At 40.6% G+C, this 21,015-nt stretch overlaps 1 protein-coding gene across 1 annotated transcript in view; it reads right to left on the bottom strand.

Annotated features, from left to right (window-relative positions):
* Positions 1 to 2,292: 2,292 nt before the first annotated feature.
* GPLD1 (glycosylphosphatidylinositol specific phospholipase D1) overlaps positions 2,293 to 21,015 on the bottom strand; it is a 33,109-nt gene continuing 14,386 nt past the window's right edge. The window contains exons 9-26 of the mRNA XM_044426599.1: positions 19,564 to 19,671; positions 17,823 to 17,850; positions 17,593 to 17,732; positions 17,260 to 17,325; positions 16,120 to 16,240; positions 14,513 to 14,652; positions 13,781 to 13,967; positions 12,516 to 12,626; positions 12,078 to 12,155; positions 10,669 to 10,825; positions 8,636 to 8,777; positions 8,193 to 8,295; positions 8,002 to 8,095; positions 6,670 to 6,846; positions 5,525 to 5,685; positions 4,468 to 4,494; positions 3,528 to 3,578; positions 2,293 to 2,707 (exon numbers count right to left, since the gene is read on the bottom strand). Of these exons, the coding sequence (XP_044282534.1) occupies positions 2,630 to 2,707; positions 3,528 to 3,578; positions 4,468 to 4,494; positions 5,525 to 5,685; positions 6,670 to 6,846; positions 8,002 to 8,095; positions 8,193 to 8,295; positions 8,636 to 8,777; positions 10,669 to 10,825; positions 12,078 to 12,155; positions 12,516 to 12,626; positions 13,781 to 13,967; positions 14,513 to 14,652; positions 16,120 to 16,240; positions 17,260 to 17,325; positions 17,593 to 17,732; positions 17,823 to 17,850; positions 19,564 to 19,671 (1,969 nt within the window). The 3' untranslated portion in view covers positions 2,293 to 2,629. The remainder of the gene's footprint in view (positions 2,708 to 3,527; positions 3,579 to 4,467; positions 4,495 to 5,524; positions 5,686 to 6,669; positions 6,847 to 8,001; positions 8,096 to 8,192; positions 8,296 to 8,635; positions 8,778 to 10,668; positions 10,826 to 12,077; positions 12,156 to 12,515; positions 12,627 to 13,780; positions 13,968 to 14,512; positions 14,653 to 16,119; positions 16,241 to 17,259; positions 17,326 to 17,592; positions 17,733 to 17,822; positions 17,851 to 19,563; positions 19,672 to 21,015) is intronic.

Raw genomic sequence — 21,015 nt, 5'->3', positions numbered from 1 at the left:
CTGTGGATGCCACTTCTTTTGCAGAATTTATCAAACAACCTTCTACTGGCTTTAAATTCAACACTTGCTGCACTTGTAGAGGGTTTTTGGGTTTTTTTGCAGTAAATCACTGCAATTTCCTGGCTTTTTCACAGATAGCGTCACTAACACTATCACCTGCCAGCTGTTTCTCATTCAACCACACTAACAAAAGTTTTTCCACCTCTTCCAGCACTTGAGTCCTCTGCTTGCTAAACAGTGTTACTCCTTTTGCCGCATCAGCTCCTTTGATGGCATCTTTACTCTTTAAAATAGTCGAGATTGTCAACTTTGCCATCTTGTACTCAGAGGCCAGATCAGTCACATGAATACCATGCTCATGCTTTTCTACAATTTCCTCCTTCAATTCACTGGTTATTTTCTTCAAGACCTTCTTGCTCTGCACATTCTGGTCACCTTCATTACCGCTCTGCACATTCTTTTTACCACTGCTTGCTTTGTCCTTTCTTTGGAGCCATTATTCAATAAGCTTCACAGCAAGTGACCACAGGGAAGCGGGGAAGATGGCCACGATCGTGCTCATGCAGGGAAGATGATCGCGTTCATGCGGGGAAGATGGCCGCAATTGCGATTGTGCAGGAACATGGCTGCAATCGTGGTCGTCACCCGATGCGGAGTTCACAGAGGCAAAATTTTGCCAAAATTTCTGTTTGCAACCCGATTTGTTCGTGAACTGAGGCATTCGTGAACCGAGGTACCACTGTATATGTAAGCTAGTATTCTGTAGGCTTACTTTTGGTGGATGATTATGCTTTTAAGTCGAAGAGTGCTTTTTAACAATTTTACTGTATTTGTCATTCTCAAGCAGCTAAAATCCAGAAAGAAAATATCTCCCTTAACCCTACCCCATCACCCAAACCAGCTAAGAAAGCACAGATGCCTTGAACAAGTCATTGGTGCTGTATGTGCAGAAGTTTCTCCTTGCAGGATGCAAATCTGTGTGCTGAAGCTATCAAGAGGTCAGGAAGGTAGTTATCTAGTCTGCTCCAACAGTTGGGGCTGTATGTGTTGATACCCATTAAAATATTAAAATTATATTAATCTGCAATAGTAGAGGATTGCATTCAGCCAACACTCTTTGAATGGATCTTAGCCATTTTTTTTTTGTGGTGGGGTGCCACAAAAGAACTAATTTTTAACTTCCACTGGAGACAAAATAGGAAGGGAAAATCTTTCATCCATGTAGAGCTGGCCATCCTGTAACCTAGCATGCCATTTCGAGCCATGGCCGATGTGGTGGACTGGTTAAGAGATCTGGGTTCAGCCATGTCGTACTCAAACTGTGTGGCTTTGGACCAATGATGTACTCTCAGCCCAACCTATGTCACCGAGTTGTTGTGAGAATAAGCTTGTGAGGAGGAAAATTACGTAAGCTGCCTTGAGTTCCTTAAAAGGAAAAAAGGCATGATATAAATATAATACCATTTTAAAAGTTTAAAATGATAGGAAAATGCTACTCAAATTTGGAATGCCAACTTTTATTATTTGCATTAAGGATGGGATGAGATAATGTTTCAGACATTGCTTTGGAATTAGTACATTTACCTAAATGATGCAGAACAGCTGAAAAACTTGACATATGGAAGAAGCAGATTGTAATTGAAATGGAACATAGAAAACTTATTACACAAGATCAGAGTATGTTTACTTAGCCCAGTACTATCTATAATGACTGACAGCATCTTTCCAGGGCTTCCAGCATTTGACTTGATCCTCTTAGCTAAAGATGCCAGGAATTAGACCAAGGGTATTTCACATGCACATTTCTACCACAGAGCTCTGGAACTGTTCACATAGCTGCAGAAACTCAGACATTGTCAAAGTAGCTAATAATAAGACAACTTCTAAATCTTTCCTAATTTAACAATTAATATGTACTTTTGTGCCAGTCCACATATTAAGTGTGCTAAACATTTTAATACAGATAATGTCCTTGTTACTGGAGGATGGATGATAGAACAGAAAATTCCTGTCGACTGAGAAACAGTAGCATCTACTGCTTGTTCAGCTATAAGGAAAACATGTTCAGAACTTTTCAGCACCACCACAATGCTCAGGTGGCCATGATACTTGAGGCCTAATGCATGCCGTTATGATTGAGTGAAAAACAGTATCCAAATAAAGCTGGGACAGATTTCAGGCAGATGTAATTGAGGCTATTCTAACTGGAAATGAAACCTCAAGCATTGCTTGAAAGATTGGTTGTGTTCAAACTGTGGCCAAACTCACAGCAGCAAGGTTAGGGGAGGCAATGTGAGACATCTCTATTTCTTGTATAACTGCATTTTCGGGATTCATTTGGGCTTTTTTCTCCCATGTTCTAAACTGCGATAAATGCCTTAAAGTAAGACACTGTATGTGATAGGAATTTTCAGCTGAAACTGCTTATGGTCAGAAGTTACAAAAGAATTTTTTACAAGCATTTTCATTTGTTATTTAAGGATGCACATTTAAACAGTGATGCTAATTTTACTGGTGGATCTCTGCACTCAATCGTTAAAAAGTTTTCACATGTTAATCCAAGAGAAGATACATTAGCTTTACATTTCCAAAGTGAACCTTTGAAAAGAGACAATGCATAGTGCTGCAATTAAAAGGTGTAGAGAAAAAGTCTTCCACTAAGCCGTGCTTTTAATGAACTTCTCTGAGCAGCTACTACCACTGTATTCTGCAAAGAAAGAAAGCAGCCATCAATGTTGCAGAATCCAATTTTGTCTCTGAGAGAAAGGCATTGTCATTTTAAGATTATTGGCATTATTATTTTGGATTGAAGGATAAAGTAGAGCCACCACCTTCAGATGTGTTGCCTCTTTAGTTCACCATGATACATAGGCGCCCAATATGAAAGAGAATTGCCTTTCTTGGAAGGCAGCATTAGCAAAGCTTTAGAAGAATGTAGGGTTGGGCTTCAGGACAGATAATGCACTTACTGCTGAAACAAATGCCCTAAATCATTCCCTTTTCTTTCCCTGTAAACATGTATTCACAGACTCTGCAAGTTTCTTCACTCTTGCAAATGGCAGTCAAGGAAATGGGACTGTGGGCAGAAAAACTTTTAGCATGGTGAAATTAGGCATTATGGGAAAGAGGAAAGCTGAAGGTGCAGGGTTGGTGTTTTCAGCTACAGCCCGCCTTGCATTTGACTGACTACCCTGCGTGCAACTGGGCATTATGCTTAGGGAAGTTAGGTGATGCAGTTATCCTTGTTCTTCCTTCAGCCTGGATAAATGCACCTTCATCCCAATGCATGCAATGCATGGAATAGTCTATGAGAATGTGTAGAAAGGGTTTTGGTTCCCAGCTACTTCCCCAAGGTCCTGTAGCTGTACGATTTAGACAAGGAGTGACCTCTTACATCTGGTATGTTTGACAGGTACCTCCTATTTCATATGATGCCTCTGGAAGGTGTTAAAGCAAGCAGCAAATTATTCACACACTGGTTGGACTTGTTTCTAACCTAAGAAAGGTTGTAGCAGTTGTTCAATTACCTTTTGTCCAGATTTTAGTGTAATCACAGCACTCCCAAATCTTGATCTCTCCTGCAGTGGTAAAAACACCAGTTATGCATTTGAAATGTACAAATATGTTAATAAAATTCTACATATGTTGACAATTTTAAAACATCTGCTTGTTCTTCCTTCCCCACTGATACTTTATAGTGGAGAAAAGAGACTAAAGTTTATCTAACACAGGAATGCCACCACCTGCTTCCTTTGCAGTAGTTTAACCAGTGTAATCCGGAACAAAGTATGCCACAACCAGAGAACGGGTACATTGCAGAAGAATACTGACTGAGTAAACCACTGCAAATTGTTTAAACTAATGAGCAAAGCTTATGCAGGTTATAAAACACGGATTCCAGTCACTTCACTATAGTGCCAAATGAAAAACAGCTCAAGTCTGCACCCAGTTGGACATTATTTATAGGTCTACTGAACAGGCCCACCCTAGTCCTAGACAGGTTTACCCAGCCAAAAATCTTACTCAGTGGAATAGGCCGTATATTTCTAAAATTAAGTTTGCAGTAACTGAGTTGGATGCAGCCATACTTAAAAAAAGACTTGCTGAAATCACTGGGGCTTAGGTTACTCATGACTAGGTTCTGCTGATTTCAGTGCATCTGCCAAGTATAACAAAGTCTGGAGCCAACCCTACATTTCTAAGCCAAGCAACATTCTATCCCTAACTGTGACAGTCTGACCTTCAGAAGAGAGGAAGGAACTCTTCCTGTTCTTAATGAGGACTAGAATAGAAATTGCACAATTTTCATTATAAATCATCCCATCTGTGCCTCAAATCCAGGTAAGTTTGTTTTAAGGGTTTGAGATCAGTCATTGAAACTCTTTCAACTCCTATGTTAAACATATAAAGTTTTAGCCACACTGTCTATCTGGAGATGCATTAATCCTTCAGTGTTTGACTGCTTACCTCAGGAGAAACTATGACATACTGCGCCTGTGGAAGAAAGAAAAAACAAGAGACAATCACATTTGTCTTTTTTATTGTAATAAAGCTATATGAATTGATACAATTCATCTGCCTCTTGTGCTATGTAAAGTACTTTCACTATGATATAGAAATTCATTCTGCTGCATACAGCAACATAATACCGTTTTCAGTACAACTATCAACAACCTCAGATATGCAGATGATACCACCTTAATGGCAGAAAGTGAAGAGGAACTAAAGAGCCGCTTGATGCGGATGAAGGAGGAGAGTGCAAAAGTTGGCTTGAAACTCAACATTAAGAAAACTAAGATCATGGCATCCGGTCCTCTCACTTCCTGGCAAATAGATGGGGAAGAAATGGAGGTAGTGACAGATTTTATTTTCCTGGGCACCAAGATCACCGCAGATGGGGACTGCAGCCAAGAAATTAAAAGACGCTTGCTCCTGGGGAAGAAAGCTATGGCAAATCTAGACAGCATACTAAAAATCAAGACATCGCCCTGCCAACGAAAGTGTGTATAGTCAAGGCTATGGTTTTCCCAGTTGCAATGTATGGCTGTGAAAGCTGGACCATAAGGAAGGCTGAGCACTGAAGGATCGAGGCCTTTGAATTGTGGTGCTGGAGGAGACTCCTGCGAGTCCCTTGGACTGCAAGGCGATCAAACCGGTCAGTCCTAGAGGAGATCAACCCTGACTGCTCTTTAGAAGGCCAGATAGTGAAGATGAATCTCAAATACTTTGGCCACTGAATGAGAAGGAAAGACTCGCTGGAGAAGAGCCTAATGTTGGGAACAATAGATGGCAAAAGAAGAAGGGGACAGCAGAGGATGAAGTGGCTAGATGGAGTCACTGAAGCAGTTGGTATGAGCTTGAGTGGACTCCGGGGGATGGTGGAGGACAGGAAGGCCTGGAGGAATGTTGTCCATGGGGGTGCAATGGTCGGACACAACTTCGTGACTAACAACAACATATTGTTAGGTCTATTTGTTATTATTTTGGGTATAACAAAAGGTAGAAACCAGACCCATTTTCTTACCCAGTCTTCTGGACAAGGGGAACTCCATGATGAGCAGTGGTTTGTCACATTACCAGAGGTGGTTTGGTTTCCACTGTATATGTAAACACGTGCAGCCTCTTGGTCATCGAATACAGGCACTACATCCTTACTTCGAAGAGGTGATGTCATAATGATTTCATCTGCAACCATCCATTAGCAGGGGAAAATTTATACATAGTACAAATGTAATAATTATTTTCTTGGAGGTACAAGATGCCATTTATGCTTTACCATCCAGCACGAAAGGTCTAAATTAACACAGACAGCTACAAAATTGGCATGATGTTTTAATTAATTGAACCATTTGGAGTTGCACTAGGTCCTAGACTCTAGGACTGTGCAGTCTTTGGAGTTACACAGAACTATTGTAATGCTTTGTAATGCTCAGGATGAGGAGAACCTTGTAAGCTGCCTTGCACAGCTTGCAAGAGGAAGAAAGGTGGCCTATAAGAGTAATAACATTTCAAACACCTAACGTGGGATGCTGAAAAACAGGAGACTGTAAATTATTGTGGGTTACAGATAACAATAACCTCAGTTCTCCTTTAGTCAGGCAATTATATATCTAAGTTTAAATTATTTCCAGGATCAAAAACTGAATAAAAATATTTATTGGCAAGACATAGCTATGCCTTCCTTACAAGAACTCGGTGTGGCTTACGTATAGTCTTCAAATGGTTTCCTATCCAGGCAGCTTGCAGGACCAGGCCTGTTCATCTTTAGTGACAACCTTGGACTATTCTTCCTTTGTTTCATTCTGCCCAAGGAAAAGTTCTGCACAGCCTGAACAGCTTGCACTGAGATCCCTACAAAGTTTGGCTTGTGTTTTGGATTTCTCTGTCACCTAATCTCTGTCCGCCCTCTTCTTTTCCTTCTTTCTAAAAGCTTTTAAAGATGGTTCTTTGCTGCCTTTCCTTCTCTTGCACTGCTGAGAGCCTTGGATCAGAATTTATGGTTTTACACTTCCTCTTTGTCTCATCCCTTCATGCTTCCTCTCCTGCTGATTTTAACACCAGCCTCCAGCCACAGATCTTTTTAAAAATTATTGTGCACCGCTTTGTAACTTTAGGTGTTTCATAAATGAAGCATGATACAAATTGTGGCAATTCCTCTGTTTTACTTACCAAGTCCATCGTTGTTCAGGTCATGTAAGTGCACATCTCCTCCAAAGCGGGAAAATCGCCTATCCCCATTGAATGTGCTGAGCACGTAAGGCTCGCCCCTCTCCGTCAAGCCATACATCAGAGCAGCTCCTGCTTGATGCAGCACCGAGGATATAAAAACCACCCTGGATGTGCTTCCTGAAAGCAATCAAGCAAGATGACAGGGTTATTGCAGTATTCCTGGGTGATGGTTATACTACTTGGTATTAATAGATGAGCATTGACCATGAGAGAAGATTATAATGAGATCTGACAGCAGGAAACACTGTCTCTACCTAATCCACCATCGCGGTTCAACTCGTCTCCTACCTCTGCAAAAACAAAAGTGAGCTTTTAGAATGATGCTTAAGCTTTACATTGCGTCATGGTCAGCAAAATTCACATTTTTATTAGCTGGCATTTCTGGAGATAAAAGTGAGGGGACAGCTCTGTAGGGAAGGGCGTGGTTTGCAGGTTGCAGGGCCCTGCATTAAAGGCTTTCTGGAAGCGGACTGAGCACCCGATAGATCGATAGCTTTACTAATTATAATGCAGCTTATTTTATTTCAGCAGTGTAGAGCTCCAGGAGCTCCTTTCATTCCTCAGTAATGCAATGCAGATAATGGTGTAGTTGCAGACCAGCATTGTCTGGAGGGTCAGACATTCCACATCCCTGTTATATTCTGAAAGTGGACCAGCCTAGTCCGTCATGAGCACTTGGCATCAAGAGGCTGCTGAAAAGGGGAACAGCAGAACATTCCCACATGCATTGGCAGGATAACACGGACCAGATCTTCCCCGTCTTAAGGATGCTACAATACAGAATCTCATTAATCCACTGCTGTAGTGCCTCAAAACACCGGCAAGTGGAAATCTGGCCTTTCTTTTCTAGAAGCTTTTACATGGAGCTCACTTTAGTCATGACTAAATTAATCCCATAGATTTTAGTGGGTCTAATTTAATTTTAAGTATGTCTAAATCTGGATGCAATTCAAGATGGTTCCATTTTCATGTGACCAGGGAGCTGTGGTCAAAATCTCTAAATGAGTAATTTAAATGTGTTAAATATTGGCAATGTGTAATTCATGAAGAGCTGAGTGAACATGAATCACAGGGGAAAGAGTGCCTATATTATGTCCACTTATGTTGACACTTAAATGGCCCCAAATCTTTCTGCTGTAGCAAAGTATTTATACAATTGATATGCATTACTTTGATAAAGCTCATTTTATCTACCATTGTTTTGGTATATTGCTAAAATATGCATTGCAGTAAACTGTAAAGAAAAATTACCCCAAGTCCAATATCGCATACCTTGTGTTGGTGCACCAACTACAAACACTTGTCTAGGGATACCTTCCACCAATAGGAAACCAGTAGCCAAAGATGAACCAAATTTTCCCATGTCCTGTGTGTTAATTAAAAACAAAGCATTAACCTTCTACAGTTGCCATCTTCCTTGGATATTTTAATATTATTCCTCAAGGGATATCAAAAGGACCTACCTCATCTCCAGATAAAGTAAACCAGCTTTGTGTGCTTGGTGGGAAGTAGCCATACACCCTTCCAACAGCCTGCTTGGTATCTTGTGAGAGGTAACAACCTAGACTGGAGTATACCATGGTTATAATCAAAACATTAAGAGGGTAGTGATGGGATATGAAAAGCAATGCTTATGCGAAAAAGCCTTAGCACCACTGTGGTCAGCATCTTGGTTCAGAAGCGGTTTTTGGAGCATGCAACCAAAGTGCTTACTTTTTCATTTAATAATGTATTTGTTAAATTTTAAAGGATGGTTTTGCTGCCTTCCAGTCTTGATTTCCCATTTGAAGTGATATTTGAAGGATAGCTATTTTACATGTCCTCTAAATAGTACAGTTATTAAAAGAGTACATTTGAGAAACTTTGTTAACCCTCTTTAGATACGGGAAAGTTAAATGCAGTATACCTTTTACAGCTCTTCCAAGAAGGACTGCCAATAAGCAACATGGTCTTATTCTGAACCTGGATACTCGCGAGGGATGAACCAAACCAGGAATAATCCCTTTCTCCTCTCACTATCCAGTCAGCATCTGATAAGAGCAGTGTGCCTGACAAATCATACAAAAAACAAACAGTGATGATGAAAGGATATCATATTATCCCAAAAAATGACACTTAGTTTATGTAACAGGAACATTTACTATATTAAATCTCAAGATGAAACACAGATCATCATTCTTCATAGTGTTACCTATTGCATTTAGTGTTGAAATTATAAGATTACCTCTACGATATAATCTAAGAATGCAGTGTGTGTCTGTGAGGTAATGAAGTTTTAATCCAGTGCACACTCACATGGGAGTAAGTCCCCCAGAATTCAGTAGTGCTTACTTCTAAATATATAGGCTTGCACTGCTAGTCAATTTATGGATCAGTATTGGACAACAGGCAGCAATTTCCATGGGATATTTAATTCAGTATGAACTACAGTACCCATAGACTCCTGGCTGTATATGCAACCCTGACTTTGGGGTTGATGTACCAAGCAAGTGTGAGTTATGCAAAAGTTAAATGATGCACACATAATTTGCTTTCTGTTTATTAATACTACCACTACTCCTGCTATTACATTGGATTTTAGGGATAACTGAGGGTGGTTTAGCCCTCGCATAATCCACACCCAACAGGGTTTGCACTGAGCATATTCAAAATGGCAGCTGCATGCACCCCCCACATGCTGTGTGTACATGCCTGTGAGTAAGTGAATGGGGGCGGGGGGGGGGCAGCGGAAGAAGCAGGTATGAACTGGGCTTACATTTGCCATGATAGCTCAGGTCTGACCACTTTTAAACTACTACTGACTGTTGAACTCAAGGCACTGATTTAAATCAAGAATCTCATACAGCGATCAGAGAATTTTAGAGTGCAAGCCCCTTGCGGTAGGCACTGTCAAGCAGGCTCTTTCTTTCTTCTTTAACTGATTATTTGAAGTGTTTTTATGCAACTCCTCAGCCAAAGCTACTCCCAGTGCAGCTTACATATGATAAATTAAACAAGCAAGTCCACTGTGCAGACTTAAAATCTGAAGAGATGCAGCGCTCAAGGGAAAAGAAAGGGGAAGTGGGAGTGGGGAAATGCATTGTTTTAACAGGGCTGGTTCAAAGGCCCCACTTATCCTCTCCCTTGGCTCAGCCAGCAAGGACAGCTGTGGGTGGTGCCAGGTGAGGGGGCAGGAGCCTTCATGAGGGATGCTCTTCACAGGGCTGGTGGAACCTTCTCCCTCTCATCTTCCTCAGCTCACCCTGACAGAATGACTATTGGTGGTGACAGGGAAGGGAGGAAGTGCAAAGACGCTACTATATAACCAAGCACACTTGCATCACACACACAGGGAGATGCTGTGCAAGTTGAGAGGCCCCACTGATATTCCTGGGGGTGCAGTTCCTTCCCAACATTCCTTCCGACACCTGGAACCTTCCCTGCCCTGAGCCGACTGAACAAGCCCTTGCAGGCAGAGGTCTGAATGAGCCTCAGACTCTCTCAAGAAGATCCACTGTGCTTGGGGAACTGGCTGCAACTTTACAGTCCATGGTATGTGTCCGATTCAGAGGGTGCCCAAAGTCCTTTTCAATGAGAATGAGAAATATTTGGGTGCCCTTCTAACAACAGTCCCTTTGTGGTCTTGTATACATTGAGAATCTACTTCAGATCATAAAGTAGTTCAATATTCCTGATAAACAAGCCATGATGGAAACTGCTTCATAATGAAGTCGAGTAAGTTTTTCTTCCATGAAGAAAACTAGGGAATGGTATCTAGGTCTTTTGCATGAACTGACTTTGGTCCTTAAGAGCATGCCTCTTTAGCATGAGATGCATGATCTAGCATTTATTACAAGTATTATTACACACGAATGTGGGAGACAAAAATCTAGAAGATTACCGTGGTTTGAAAAAGAGCTAAACTAAGGCAAGAGAAAAAGAAGCTATGGCAAATGTCACCTTCGTCGCTTCTGTTGAAAGATGAGTAAAAGGAAGCCACACATCCTCTTTGTTTTCCACCACCAGGTGCATAAGGAGAGCCAACTAGAAGATCGTTCTTTCCATCCCCATCAACATCAGCTGCCAGCAGTGATGAGCCAAGATTACAGTAGAGTTCCTGAGAAGGGCGATATATTGGTTTTCAGATAAGGGGACATGCTGTTCTATACAGAAAGAGAATGACAGCAAGGAAATGTCTCTATGAAAAAGACAAGATTATGGGTCCTCTTGCATAATCCCTCTCTTCCTAGAGAACAACTGTCAACTATGGACCACGGTATTGGTTGCATAGCCTACCATTTTAATCAAAAATGAAATTCAAGGTGGCTTTCAATACCCATTAAAACAGTACATAGAATAGAGCCATAAGAATTATAGAAAAATATGTTATTAAAAGCAGCACCCAACCCAACAGACAGCTGCTCCTACAAACATAAAGGCCTTCTTGAATAAAACAGCTTTGCCTGTGGATGGACAGCAGAGAGACAGCAAAGCTCGCCACCCTGGAGATACCATTCCACAGCCTGGGCACATCCACCACACACAGTCCTCAGCTTTCCAAGGTTTCTGTACACACCCACAGGCTCAACAAATTGAAAGGTTCCTATTATGACTGAACAACCAGCATCCAAAGTCACATCCATCAGGCATGTATCAATACAGGTAATAACATCCAAGTAGAATGGCCATGGTTGATTTTATCTACTTAAATCTTAGACAGTAGCCTATTGAGAGGTCCACCTTTTCTTTTGGCAGTCTAGAGAGTACCAGATCTCAGATCACACACAGAAGTTCCACTGGGAGGCTCCAAGTAGATACAACTGGGACAGTGAAGTAAGAACCCTTTGCTGCCTTCCTAGCACGGAGCAGGCAGTGCTCAAATGAGCTTGAGCTCATGTTCAGTTGGACTCATTCCAGTTTTTCTGCCAATGTCACTTCAGCTGACGTCTCACTTGTTTTATGGCCTGCAACTCTTGGGTAACCAGTGGGCTTGCTTGGATCTACTCCATGGAAAGGGCAGTCAGGAATGAATGTGTCAACCACCTGGACAATTTCTCCATTCCAGACATCAACCAGGGCTTCAAAAATCACCTGCCAAAGTCACAAAGGGCATGTGCTGTTCTTTAATGATAGGTGCCTGGCTCACTAAGGCTACATAACAGCCATCCTGTCTTAGTACTGTCCTCTCCGGTCTTTGTTCAAACAAAGTAAATTCCATGTTTTTGTATCAGTCCTAATAAAATCTGTCTTAATTGACACCAGAAATAGCACTAAAATCTTAATTCATGTTATGTTTATTCTGTGTGAACTGAGAGAAACCCTGGCTTAATTTCAGATTGGCATGCATTGTCATTTGATTAAAAACTTACATTACACATTATGGTAATATTTGGTAGGCTGTGAAGATGTCTTCTTTCTCTCTTGCCAAAAAATATATACACAGAACCCTAAATAACAGAAAATAATATGTATTAATTTGGGCACAAATCAGAGTTTTATATTATAAGTGACTTCAAGTTTGAAATATCACAATAAAAAAGTATACAGGCATACTACTGTAGTCCAGACTAATCTCATCAATCATTTGGATATCACCATTTTTCACACACAATTTTCAGATATCACCATACAAAAAATAGATTGTCAGCTAATTGATGAGTCTACTTTATTTCCCGTTGGGTAATGCCAAAAAGCATACCCTGGTAAAGCACCAATATTAAATGCAGTGAACTACATACAACCATAGAGAAAACAAAGCTCAGTCGCATTTTTACATTGCAATTTTACAAACACAAATTTATGCTTACCGCATAAGTGAGCCGCTGTGATCCTACAGATGGTGCTCCCACCACAAGATCCAGTACACCATCCTCATTGAAGTCCAGAACTGTTAAGGCAGAACCAAACCTTCCCGAAGGCTTTAAAAAAATCCCAAAGCATGGATCATTCCTGTAACCTGGCAGTCATTTAAACATTATCGATCTCTTTAAACAATGCAATAACTTACACTATGATTGGACGTATCTTTTTAGGATTTTTTGTTAACATTTAGCCTACATGCTGTGGCCCTTTTTAATTGCTTTTATAGAGGTTTAATTTGTGTTTTAATTGGTTTTAATGTGTTTTACTCTGCTAATATGTTTTATGCATTGTAAGCTGCCTAGGAAGGCCTCGGCAATTATAGGAAGCCTATAAATACATGTAAATAAATAAAGTGTACGGTTAATATTTACTTGAAAAATATCTCTGTGATAATGGGCTGTACTTTAAAGAGATATTAAGCCATCATAGGAGAGTTCTGTTAAAGGTATTTAAAACTTGCATAACACTAGCTGTTCAATTTCTCTTCTTCCTATTAAGTCTTGACTATTGAATCCCAATCACAATTAAAAGGAGAATCAAATCTCCCACCACATTTATAATCGCCATCCTTCCGAACCAAAAAGGGTTGGCTATACCTTCAAGGTAGTTGTTGCTGGTTCGTGGCCAATCACCTGGAACATCTGACATTTCTCACTTGTTACCCCATCTGAACCTGACACCACTAAGTATATTAAGGCTGCCCCCAGACATCTCAGTTTGTTCCCAAAATTCCAACCCCATCTTGAAACTGTCTGGTTTTCAAGGGCTGCCTGGTTTATCTCTGGGTTTATAGGTCATTTCCACTTTGCCAGTTCCAATCCTGCCTCTTCCTCCACTTTTGAATAAGAATTAGGGTCAACAACTTTTGAAAGCCTGTATTATGGGAAAAGTGAGCCAAATCACTACAGGAACTGCATTTGAACGTTAAAATGGAGGGATGTTCTCAGCATACAAAACCAATGGCAAAACCATACTACTACACACATATATAGATATCCATTCACTCACAAGTATCTTGGCAAAGAAATCTTATTTGATTTGAGCAACAATGAACAGAAGATGGGCTTAAATTACAACTGACTTTTAAATATGCATTATTTTAATCCACCTTCTTTCAGAAAACAGATTCATGATGTGCTTGCCTTTCAGGTGACCCAAAACACACACAAAACACGATTTCCACTTAGCAACATTTGACCTGCTTTCCTACCGTAATCCCTTCTAGTATTTCATCTGCTTGCTCGTCCAGGTCCAAGTCTGCATGAGGCAAACCTGACTCATTACCATATATAATGTAGACACTGCCCCTCTGAATGTGTCCTGGCTGGCTGTAGCCTGGGGCTCCAGCTATTAAGTCGTCATATCCATCCTGGTTCAGGTCAGCTGAAGTCATTGCCCTGCATGCCAAGGAAAACAATTCCAATTACTATTTGGTGCATTTTCGCCAAAGCATCCATATTCTCCTTTCCAGGTTTCAAAGGGACTGGTCAGTTTCCAGTTACAACACTAATTGCAATTGTTAATGTTTTTAATACAATGTACCTTTTACTTTTTAAAAGATGTGATTTGTGGACTGTCCAAAGAACTTCAGCTGTTGAGTGGTACTGAGACTAAATAAATATAACAAATCTAAGCCAATTTAGCCTTTAATCCTATTAATTCAGTGTTGTTCTGGATGCAGCTGAAATGCTTGGGTTTAAAATCTTGAATCTGATCTGATATAGTGCTTTGCTGATAAGTCTCTTCCTTGCTGAAAAGCAGAGCATTTGCATCACAGACTGAAAACTAAACACAGTGGCTTGTATGAAAACACCCTTCATAAGCATGTTGCTTTCACCTTTGAACCAGTAAAATTATGTTTTTCAATATCCTATCAGTAGTATCAGAGCAATGCAAGCTGACCTATCACAAAAAAATTAAAATAAGAGACATCAGTGCTTACCAGCCAAGTTTTGCATATGCTGTTTTCAGAAAATATGAAGCACTGGGTTTGGTGATGTGCTTAGAGGACAACTGCCCTGTGATTTCCAACAGTCCCCTCAAATTCTTCACAGTGGCACTATTCCTGAACTGAAGATAATTCTAGGGAAAAATAAACATGGGAAAAGCAGAGTATATTAAACATATGCTGATTTTTTGAGACCTGATTTATACTTGATGCAGTATACATAATGTTACTGTTGGATAAACCTCAACTAATGAGAGCAGCTACACCCATGCACTGCTATTGATGATTTCACTTGGGCCAGTAAAAGATCCACAGAACTTTACACACAGTATACCAGATTACCAGATTCTTTCCTTGACCAACCATTAGAATCTTAAAACCTCTTGGAAAAGATGAAACCTGTAAAGAGAATATTCTCTTACACTGGGTTGGATCCAGAATTTGCATGCTGTAGATGGAAGACCTCCTTATGACTTGATCCATCAAAATATTTCTGTTCCTGGAATGGGGGAGCAGACCATTTCTGTTGATTCCCTTCCTACAGTCCCTTATGCCTCCCAGACGTTGACTTGCAGAGTTAGGGGACCGTCTGGAAAAGTGCAGGAGGTGGCACTCAAGGATACAGAATGAAGAGAAATCAACCAGTGGGAGCATTCGGAGAGGGACTGTGCTCAGAGGATGTTCCTGCTGGTGAAAGTCACTTTTTCTGCCTTCCCTGAATGATTTGTGAAAATGAAGAATGGCAGTTGCTGGAGCAGCAGGCTCTTTACCTGATGGAGTTCAGCAGTGCTCAATTCATCACTCTCTCAAGCTGGCCTAGGGCCAGGCATTTAATTGCTACAGAGGCAGTGTAATGCTTCCCTTGCTTACCCAAACTTCATGCTGGCCAGGTTCATACTTTAGATTCTCTGTCACTATGACCAAAATGGATTTTGTTTTAAAATTCCAGTGCACTTAACATCAAAGTAAATGACTAGAGGACCAAGATATAAGCCTACAGTCCAATGAGCACTTGGGAGTAAGTCTCACAGAAATCAATGAGCTCTACCTGTGAGTAAACATATATAGGATCAGACTATAAAATAAAGCATTTTTCTAAGCAGTTCAGAAATAGTTCAAGTTGTTTCTTCGGTTTGGAAATGTAGCTGCACACAAGCATTTATTAGGATCTGATCTTTAGATTCTTATCCAAAAGTGTGAAATTCTTCAAGACAGTAATTGGGGTTATTTTAGGGTGGAATCCAACATCTGCCATGGAACTTTACATTCCCAAATTCTAGTCCACACTGAAAAAGACTAGATTTCTAGCCTTTGTGGTTGCCAAGAAAACCTTGGAGACATCTGGATAAGCTCAGAAACTGGAAAGGGCTAACAAGTTTAAGTATCGAAGTGAGAACTGGATCTCTTTCTTAGTGGCTGCTGTTCCTTTTCTTCCTCATCAATAGCCACAATCAGCAATCTCAATTTCTCTCTTTTAATCCATGTATCCTAGCTAAGCCCTTGCTGTCCCATCTCCAACAAGGAAAGAACTGGATTATCTACCTGTCTCCAACTAGGTCTCTGTTCATTACCATGAATATTTAGATGCCAGAAAGACTTACTGCAGCCACAGGGGGTATGTCCAAATAAACTCCTCTCTCTGTATTGTTAACATTCTTTGCAACTGATTGGGTCAGAGAAGATGTTAATTTTTTGTTGTGCTCCGTCTGAGACTGTTTGATCCTATTGAAAAAAGAAAGTCAGGAATAGTTTGCTCAGGGGACTATAAAAATAGGTCAGAGTCACTGGCAACTTTTCATGTCAGAGACAGCAAAATAATAAATATTTAAGTAAAGGAGGAGATTGGAATTATCAACTGTTTTAGGTACAAGTCACAGAAGCATTTCCTTATATACATTTTCTGACTTTGTTCTATGGTTCTCAACAATCCTGTGTGTTAGGTATTCACGCAGCTAGTCCTGCTTTGAGTTTCATTTACTATTCTCTACTGCTTTTCTTTTTTTTTTTTTTTTAGGGGGGGTTAGTTTTTCTGAGACAAATTACTTGTTTTGTGTTATGTCAACAAGTTTAAGACCACATTTTTATGAAAAAGTTAATTGCCCTCTAAATACCACAAAAAATTGGCCATCTCCAATCTTGTATAAGTCCAAGGATACATTCCTAATTCAAATGAAGTATTTCTGTCATTGATTTGAAGAGGGCCAAAGTTAACTCAAATGGTACTCCATCATAAATGAAACAGAATCATTGACTAAAAACATTTATGTTCTGATGATATAGGCTGAAAATCAATGAATTTATCTTCAGAATTACATATTCCGCTTGTTCTGCATCATTGGATATAACTAGGTAATGACTTTAGAGTGTTTCTAGAGTGTCCTAAATCTGATCCTTTGCATATTAAATTCACTGAACAATAATGACATTTTTAATTTCAAAGATGCCAAAAATACAACCAAGGCATTAAGAGAGTTCTGCTATACAGTGCCAGAATGTCCTTGAATAAAATTCAAATAGGTAAATTTAGAAGCTAGTTTGAAAAGGACAGAGAAGTAGCATAAGCACATCAACTTGAAACTCTCATACAGAAAAAATATGCATATGTCAATTTTTATCTGATTTAGGTAACAGAATCCCAAGCACAACATGAAGAGAAAGAATGATCATATTAAGTAATACAAAGTTTGGAGGTTATTCAAACAACCGTAGAAACTAAGTAAATAAATGTTGGTTTTGCTTACCCAACAGTAATCATTTGCTCATTTTTACACTGAATATACAGAGGATTCTCTGGAATAAAGCAATCACTGAAAAAAATAAAAATGAAAAAGAGGAAGATGCATTCCAAGTACATATTTTTACATACTGAATGGCTAATACAACTCTCAGGGCCAAGACGGAATTAATTTTGAAGGTATCTAGCCACTGGCTTTTCATTTTACTCAAGAGCCAGTGTAGGGGATGTGATCCAGATGTTACCAGCCCCCCATGCTAGGGTCCTGAAGCAGACCAGGAGCCCTGTGTCTAATTTAAAATAAACATTGTCCTCCCAATACATTAAACCAACACCTCACCTGGTCCCACTTGTTAACATATGACTTGTTAATTGGAAAATATTATTCGATGAAAATGCCATATCATCCACACCACCCAGAAAATAATCTTGGAATTTGTCCACCAAAAATGGCGACTTCCTGGCATAGAAGGGGTACAGCTATGAAAATCCAAAATACAATGCAGTTAGTGGGACGGCAACCTCAAAAGCAGCGCTCAACAAAGAAAGGCTTTTAAAGAAAACTCATACCTTGGCGACAGCAGCAACTTCACCATACCTGGGCAGGGGGAAAGTGTTATTATTTACCATCTCGGTAGAACTTTTCCATGAACAAAATACTTCCTAAAGTACATTTACATACTTTCTTTATGTTAGTATACTGCCTTGAGTGCCTCTATAGAAAGACAGTTGGCAATTTTAAAATAAGAGTAGTACATTACACTTTTTTCTAGCTTAAAAATGAAGCTATGAAGCAAGTCAGGCTGAAGCTAGTGCTGGCCATCTGCCAGTGGAAAAGATACCACGAGCCTAATTACACTGCATTTTCGGCCTGTCTTTTTCCTCTTGTGAGGAGCCCAAGGCAGCTTACAAAGCTCCATCTTATCCCCACAACAACAACCCTGTGAGATAGGATGGGCTGAGAGTCTGTGACTGGCCCAAAGTCACCCCGTGAGCTTTACAACCAAGTGGGGAGTAGAATCTGGATCTTCCAAGTGCCCAGTCTAACCTCCACCCTTGCTCCCACGCCCATAGTCCCCTGTGCTTCCCCAGTTGTGCTCCAGGAGGTATGAAGGCAACTCGCTTCAGTACACTACAGTTAGGATCACAGTGTGTCCAAGTTCAGACATACTGGAGCTTTTCACACATCACAACAGCCCACAGGGGTTCATTTGCCCACAGGGACTGCTGTGTGATGAACAGGCACACATGGGCACCATTTTTGCACAGTGCTCACAGCTGCCCAGCTTGCCATGGCTTGCTGTGTCTTGCAAACCCAAGCCGCAGAGGTGATTTGAGGGCTATCCAGCCATGGCTTCTTTTAGGGTTATTTGAGGCAAAAGTGGCACTTGGCATGTTGTTACAGTCCCCACAGATAAATTAGCACATGGAGGGCTGTTATATCATGAGAACCAGGTCAATGACAGGCCATGGTTGATTTAAAAAAAATGGAAGGGAAAGCATCTGTCCTTGTAGCTGCATGAGAGGCGGAGAAGGCAGAGGAGGGGAATTGTGGGACCTCCATGATCACTGTGCTCATTTGCATAACAATAAGCCATAGTTTTGTTACCTTCAAATGCTGCTTTTGTGGAACACTCAGCTGAGGAAGCAACACATACCATGAACCAACAGAGATGCCTGATAGCTGAAGGAATTCATTTCCATCATGTTCATTATCCAGTGATTTATTCAGTTGAAATAATTAACTGAACAAAACTGTTTTAAACATGCAACCTGAAACAACCCTATGGGTTAGTGTGCAAAGAATTGCATGTTTAGAATAGGGGCAACAATTGCTGGAAGACTGAACAAATGTTCTAATATTTCTACATTTCCTGGAATCTCCTTCAAATTCACTTTACTGTTTCTTCAAAATGCATTGAATTTTGAATGTATATATGCCCTTACCTGTCCTATTCAGAAAACAGAGAGAAACAAAAATAGCTTACATGACTTTCCAGTCTCAGCATGTGAATCTCTTCCAACACATCTTTAAAACCTCAAGCAAATTATCCTTCTGCCTACTCCTGTTCCTGTCCCTTTATGGATAAAAACACCTCTCTGAGTAAATTCTCCTTTTTGTCACTTTATCTTGTTCAACTCTCAACAGCCTTACTAAGCTTCTCCAACCGAGCAAGAATGAATAACCTTTGTTTAAACCCAACAACCTCCTTGCCCATAAGTTTATTGCCAAAGTTATCAAATCTACAGCAACCTATCAAGTCAGTCCTCACTTTATGACATGAAAACACAAAAGTTCACTTTGACTTACAATTCAAGAAGCTGCAGGTATGTGCACTCAACAATAGCATCTTCAGTTATCATTACCCGGCCGTAAAACTTCTCATAAATTGACAATAAATCCTGCACAGGTACATACCTAAATGTATTAACACCAGAGATTCTGGATTAATCCTACAAAGTTCATTGATATGACGAGATGTCAAAAGCAAACCTTCATCTCCACGTTTCCTGATGAATATTGGAAATATTACAGAAGTATAATAGTAAACATCTAAGAAGGAGACAATGTACAAAGTATGAAAGGCTGTAGCCCACTGGTAAGGCACATCTCTGGAATACACAAGGTCCAGTTTCAGTCCCTAGCATTCCCAGAGCCTAAAGCCACTACTAGTCAGTGACTGGGTTTGCATAATCATCATGGCTCAATGCGGTTTCAGTACCAACAAGCACCATCCTAAAAATTCAAGCCACAAACATGGTTTGTCATGCTATCTGAACCCAATGGATTGTGCAACACTACATGATACGGATACAGGCCAAGGGTTCTATGAGAGTTGTTTAACCCTAGAGTCCTGTCGCATCTTAAAAATCAACAAACATTGACTGGTTTGTACAACACAACAACTCGCAATGGCCAACAGCTATAGTGGGCTGTCACCCCACGCAAGCCAGGCTGTCTTCCTGCAGGGCAGCCTATTTGTGCAGTTTTTCTGCAGAGCATGCCTTACTGTAGAAGTTGTACCCATGATTGGGTGACCAAACCCAGGTGACTGGTCCCATAAGAAAATCTGTTTTGCATTTATTATTAAATTTATTTCCCACCTTTTTTTCTTTTTAAAGAACTCAAAGCAGCTGACCTCCTCCTCCTCCTGCTCTCCATCTTATCCCCACAACAACAACCCTGTGTAGTAGTTTGGGCTGAGGGTCTGTGACTGGCCCAGAGTTGCCCAGCTGGCTTCACGGCTGGGGGGCTGACTAGAGCCCAGGTTGCCTGAGTCCCAGTCTTGTGCTCATAACCACTACACCACAGTTGCTCTTACCAAGCTCACCAAGGCCACTGCTGGTGAAGCCAATCCAATAATGCCTAAGCAGCGCAGTGGAGCAACCCTCACGAGCTCAGTGTCCCCCACATCAAACACAAGCCCTTTTGTGCTTTTCATGGCTTTTTCCCAGTTCTTTTTTGGAAATCACTTTTTACATTTTCTGAAGTGACAGTGAGTGATAGCCCTTCCTTCCAAAGTGCTCAAGCAGCTCCTTGGAGGGGCTGTCACTGGTTTACCACTTTTGAAAAAATGCAAGAGATCTGTACAAATATCGTTGTTAATTTTTAATCTGCATTCTCTCGACAGCTGTCAAAAGATGAGCTGTCAAAGAAGAGCAAAACCACAGTAGAGATTTGTTCATGAAAAAGAGGTGGAGACTTCCCCCTCATTCACAGTAAGAACCTCAGTGCTTTCAGTGTGCCCCCCATACTTACCAG

This window comes from Varanus komodoensis, unplaced genomic scaffold (genome assembly GCF_004798865.1).
Source record: "Varanus komodoensis strain SLA01 unplaced genomic scaffold, ASM479886v1 scaffold17, whole genome shotgun sequence".
Taxonomy (NCBI): domain Eukaryota; kingdom Metazoa; phylum Chordata; class Lepidosauria; order Squamata; family Varanidae; genus Varanus; species Varanus komodoensis.
The sequence above is the reverse complement of the archived record's forward strand: the minus strand, read 5'-3'. Positions and strand labels throughout refer to the sequence as shown.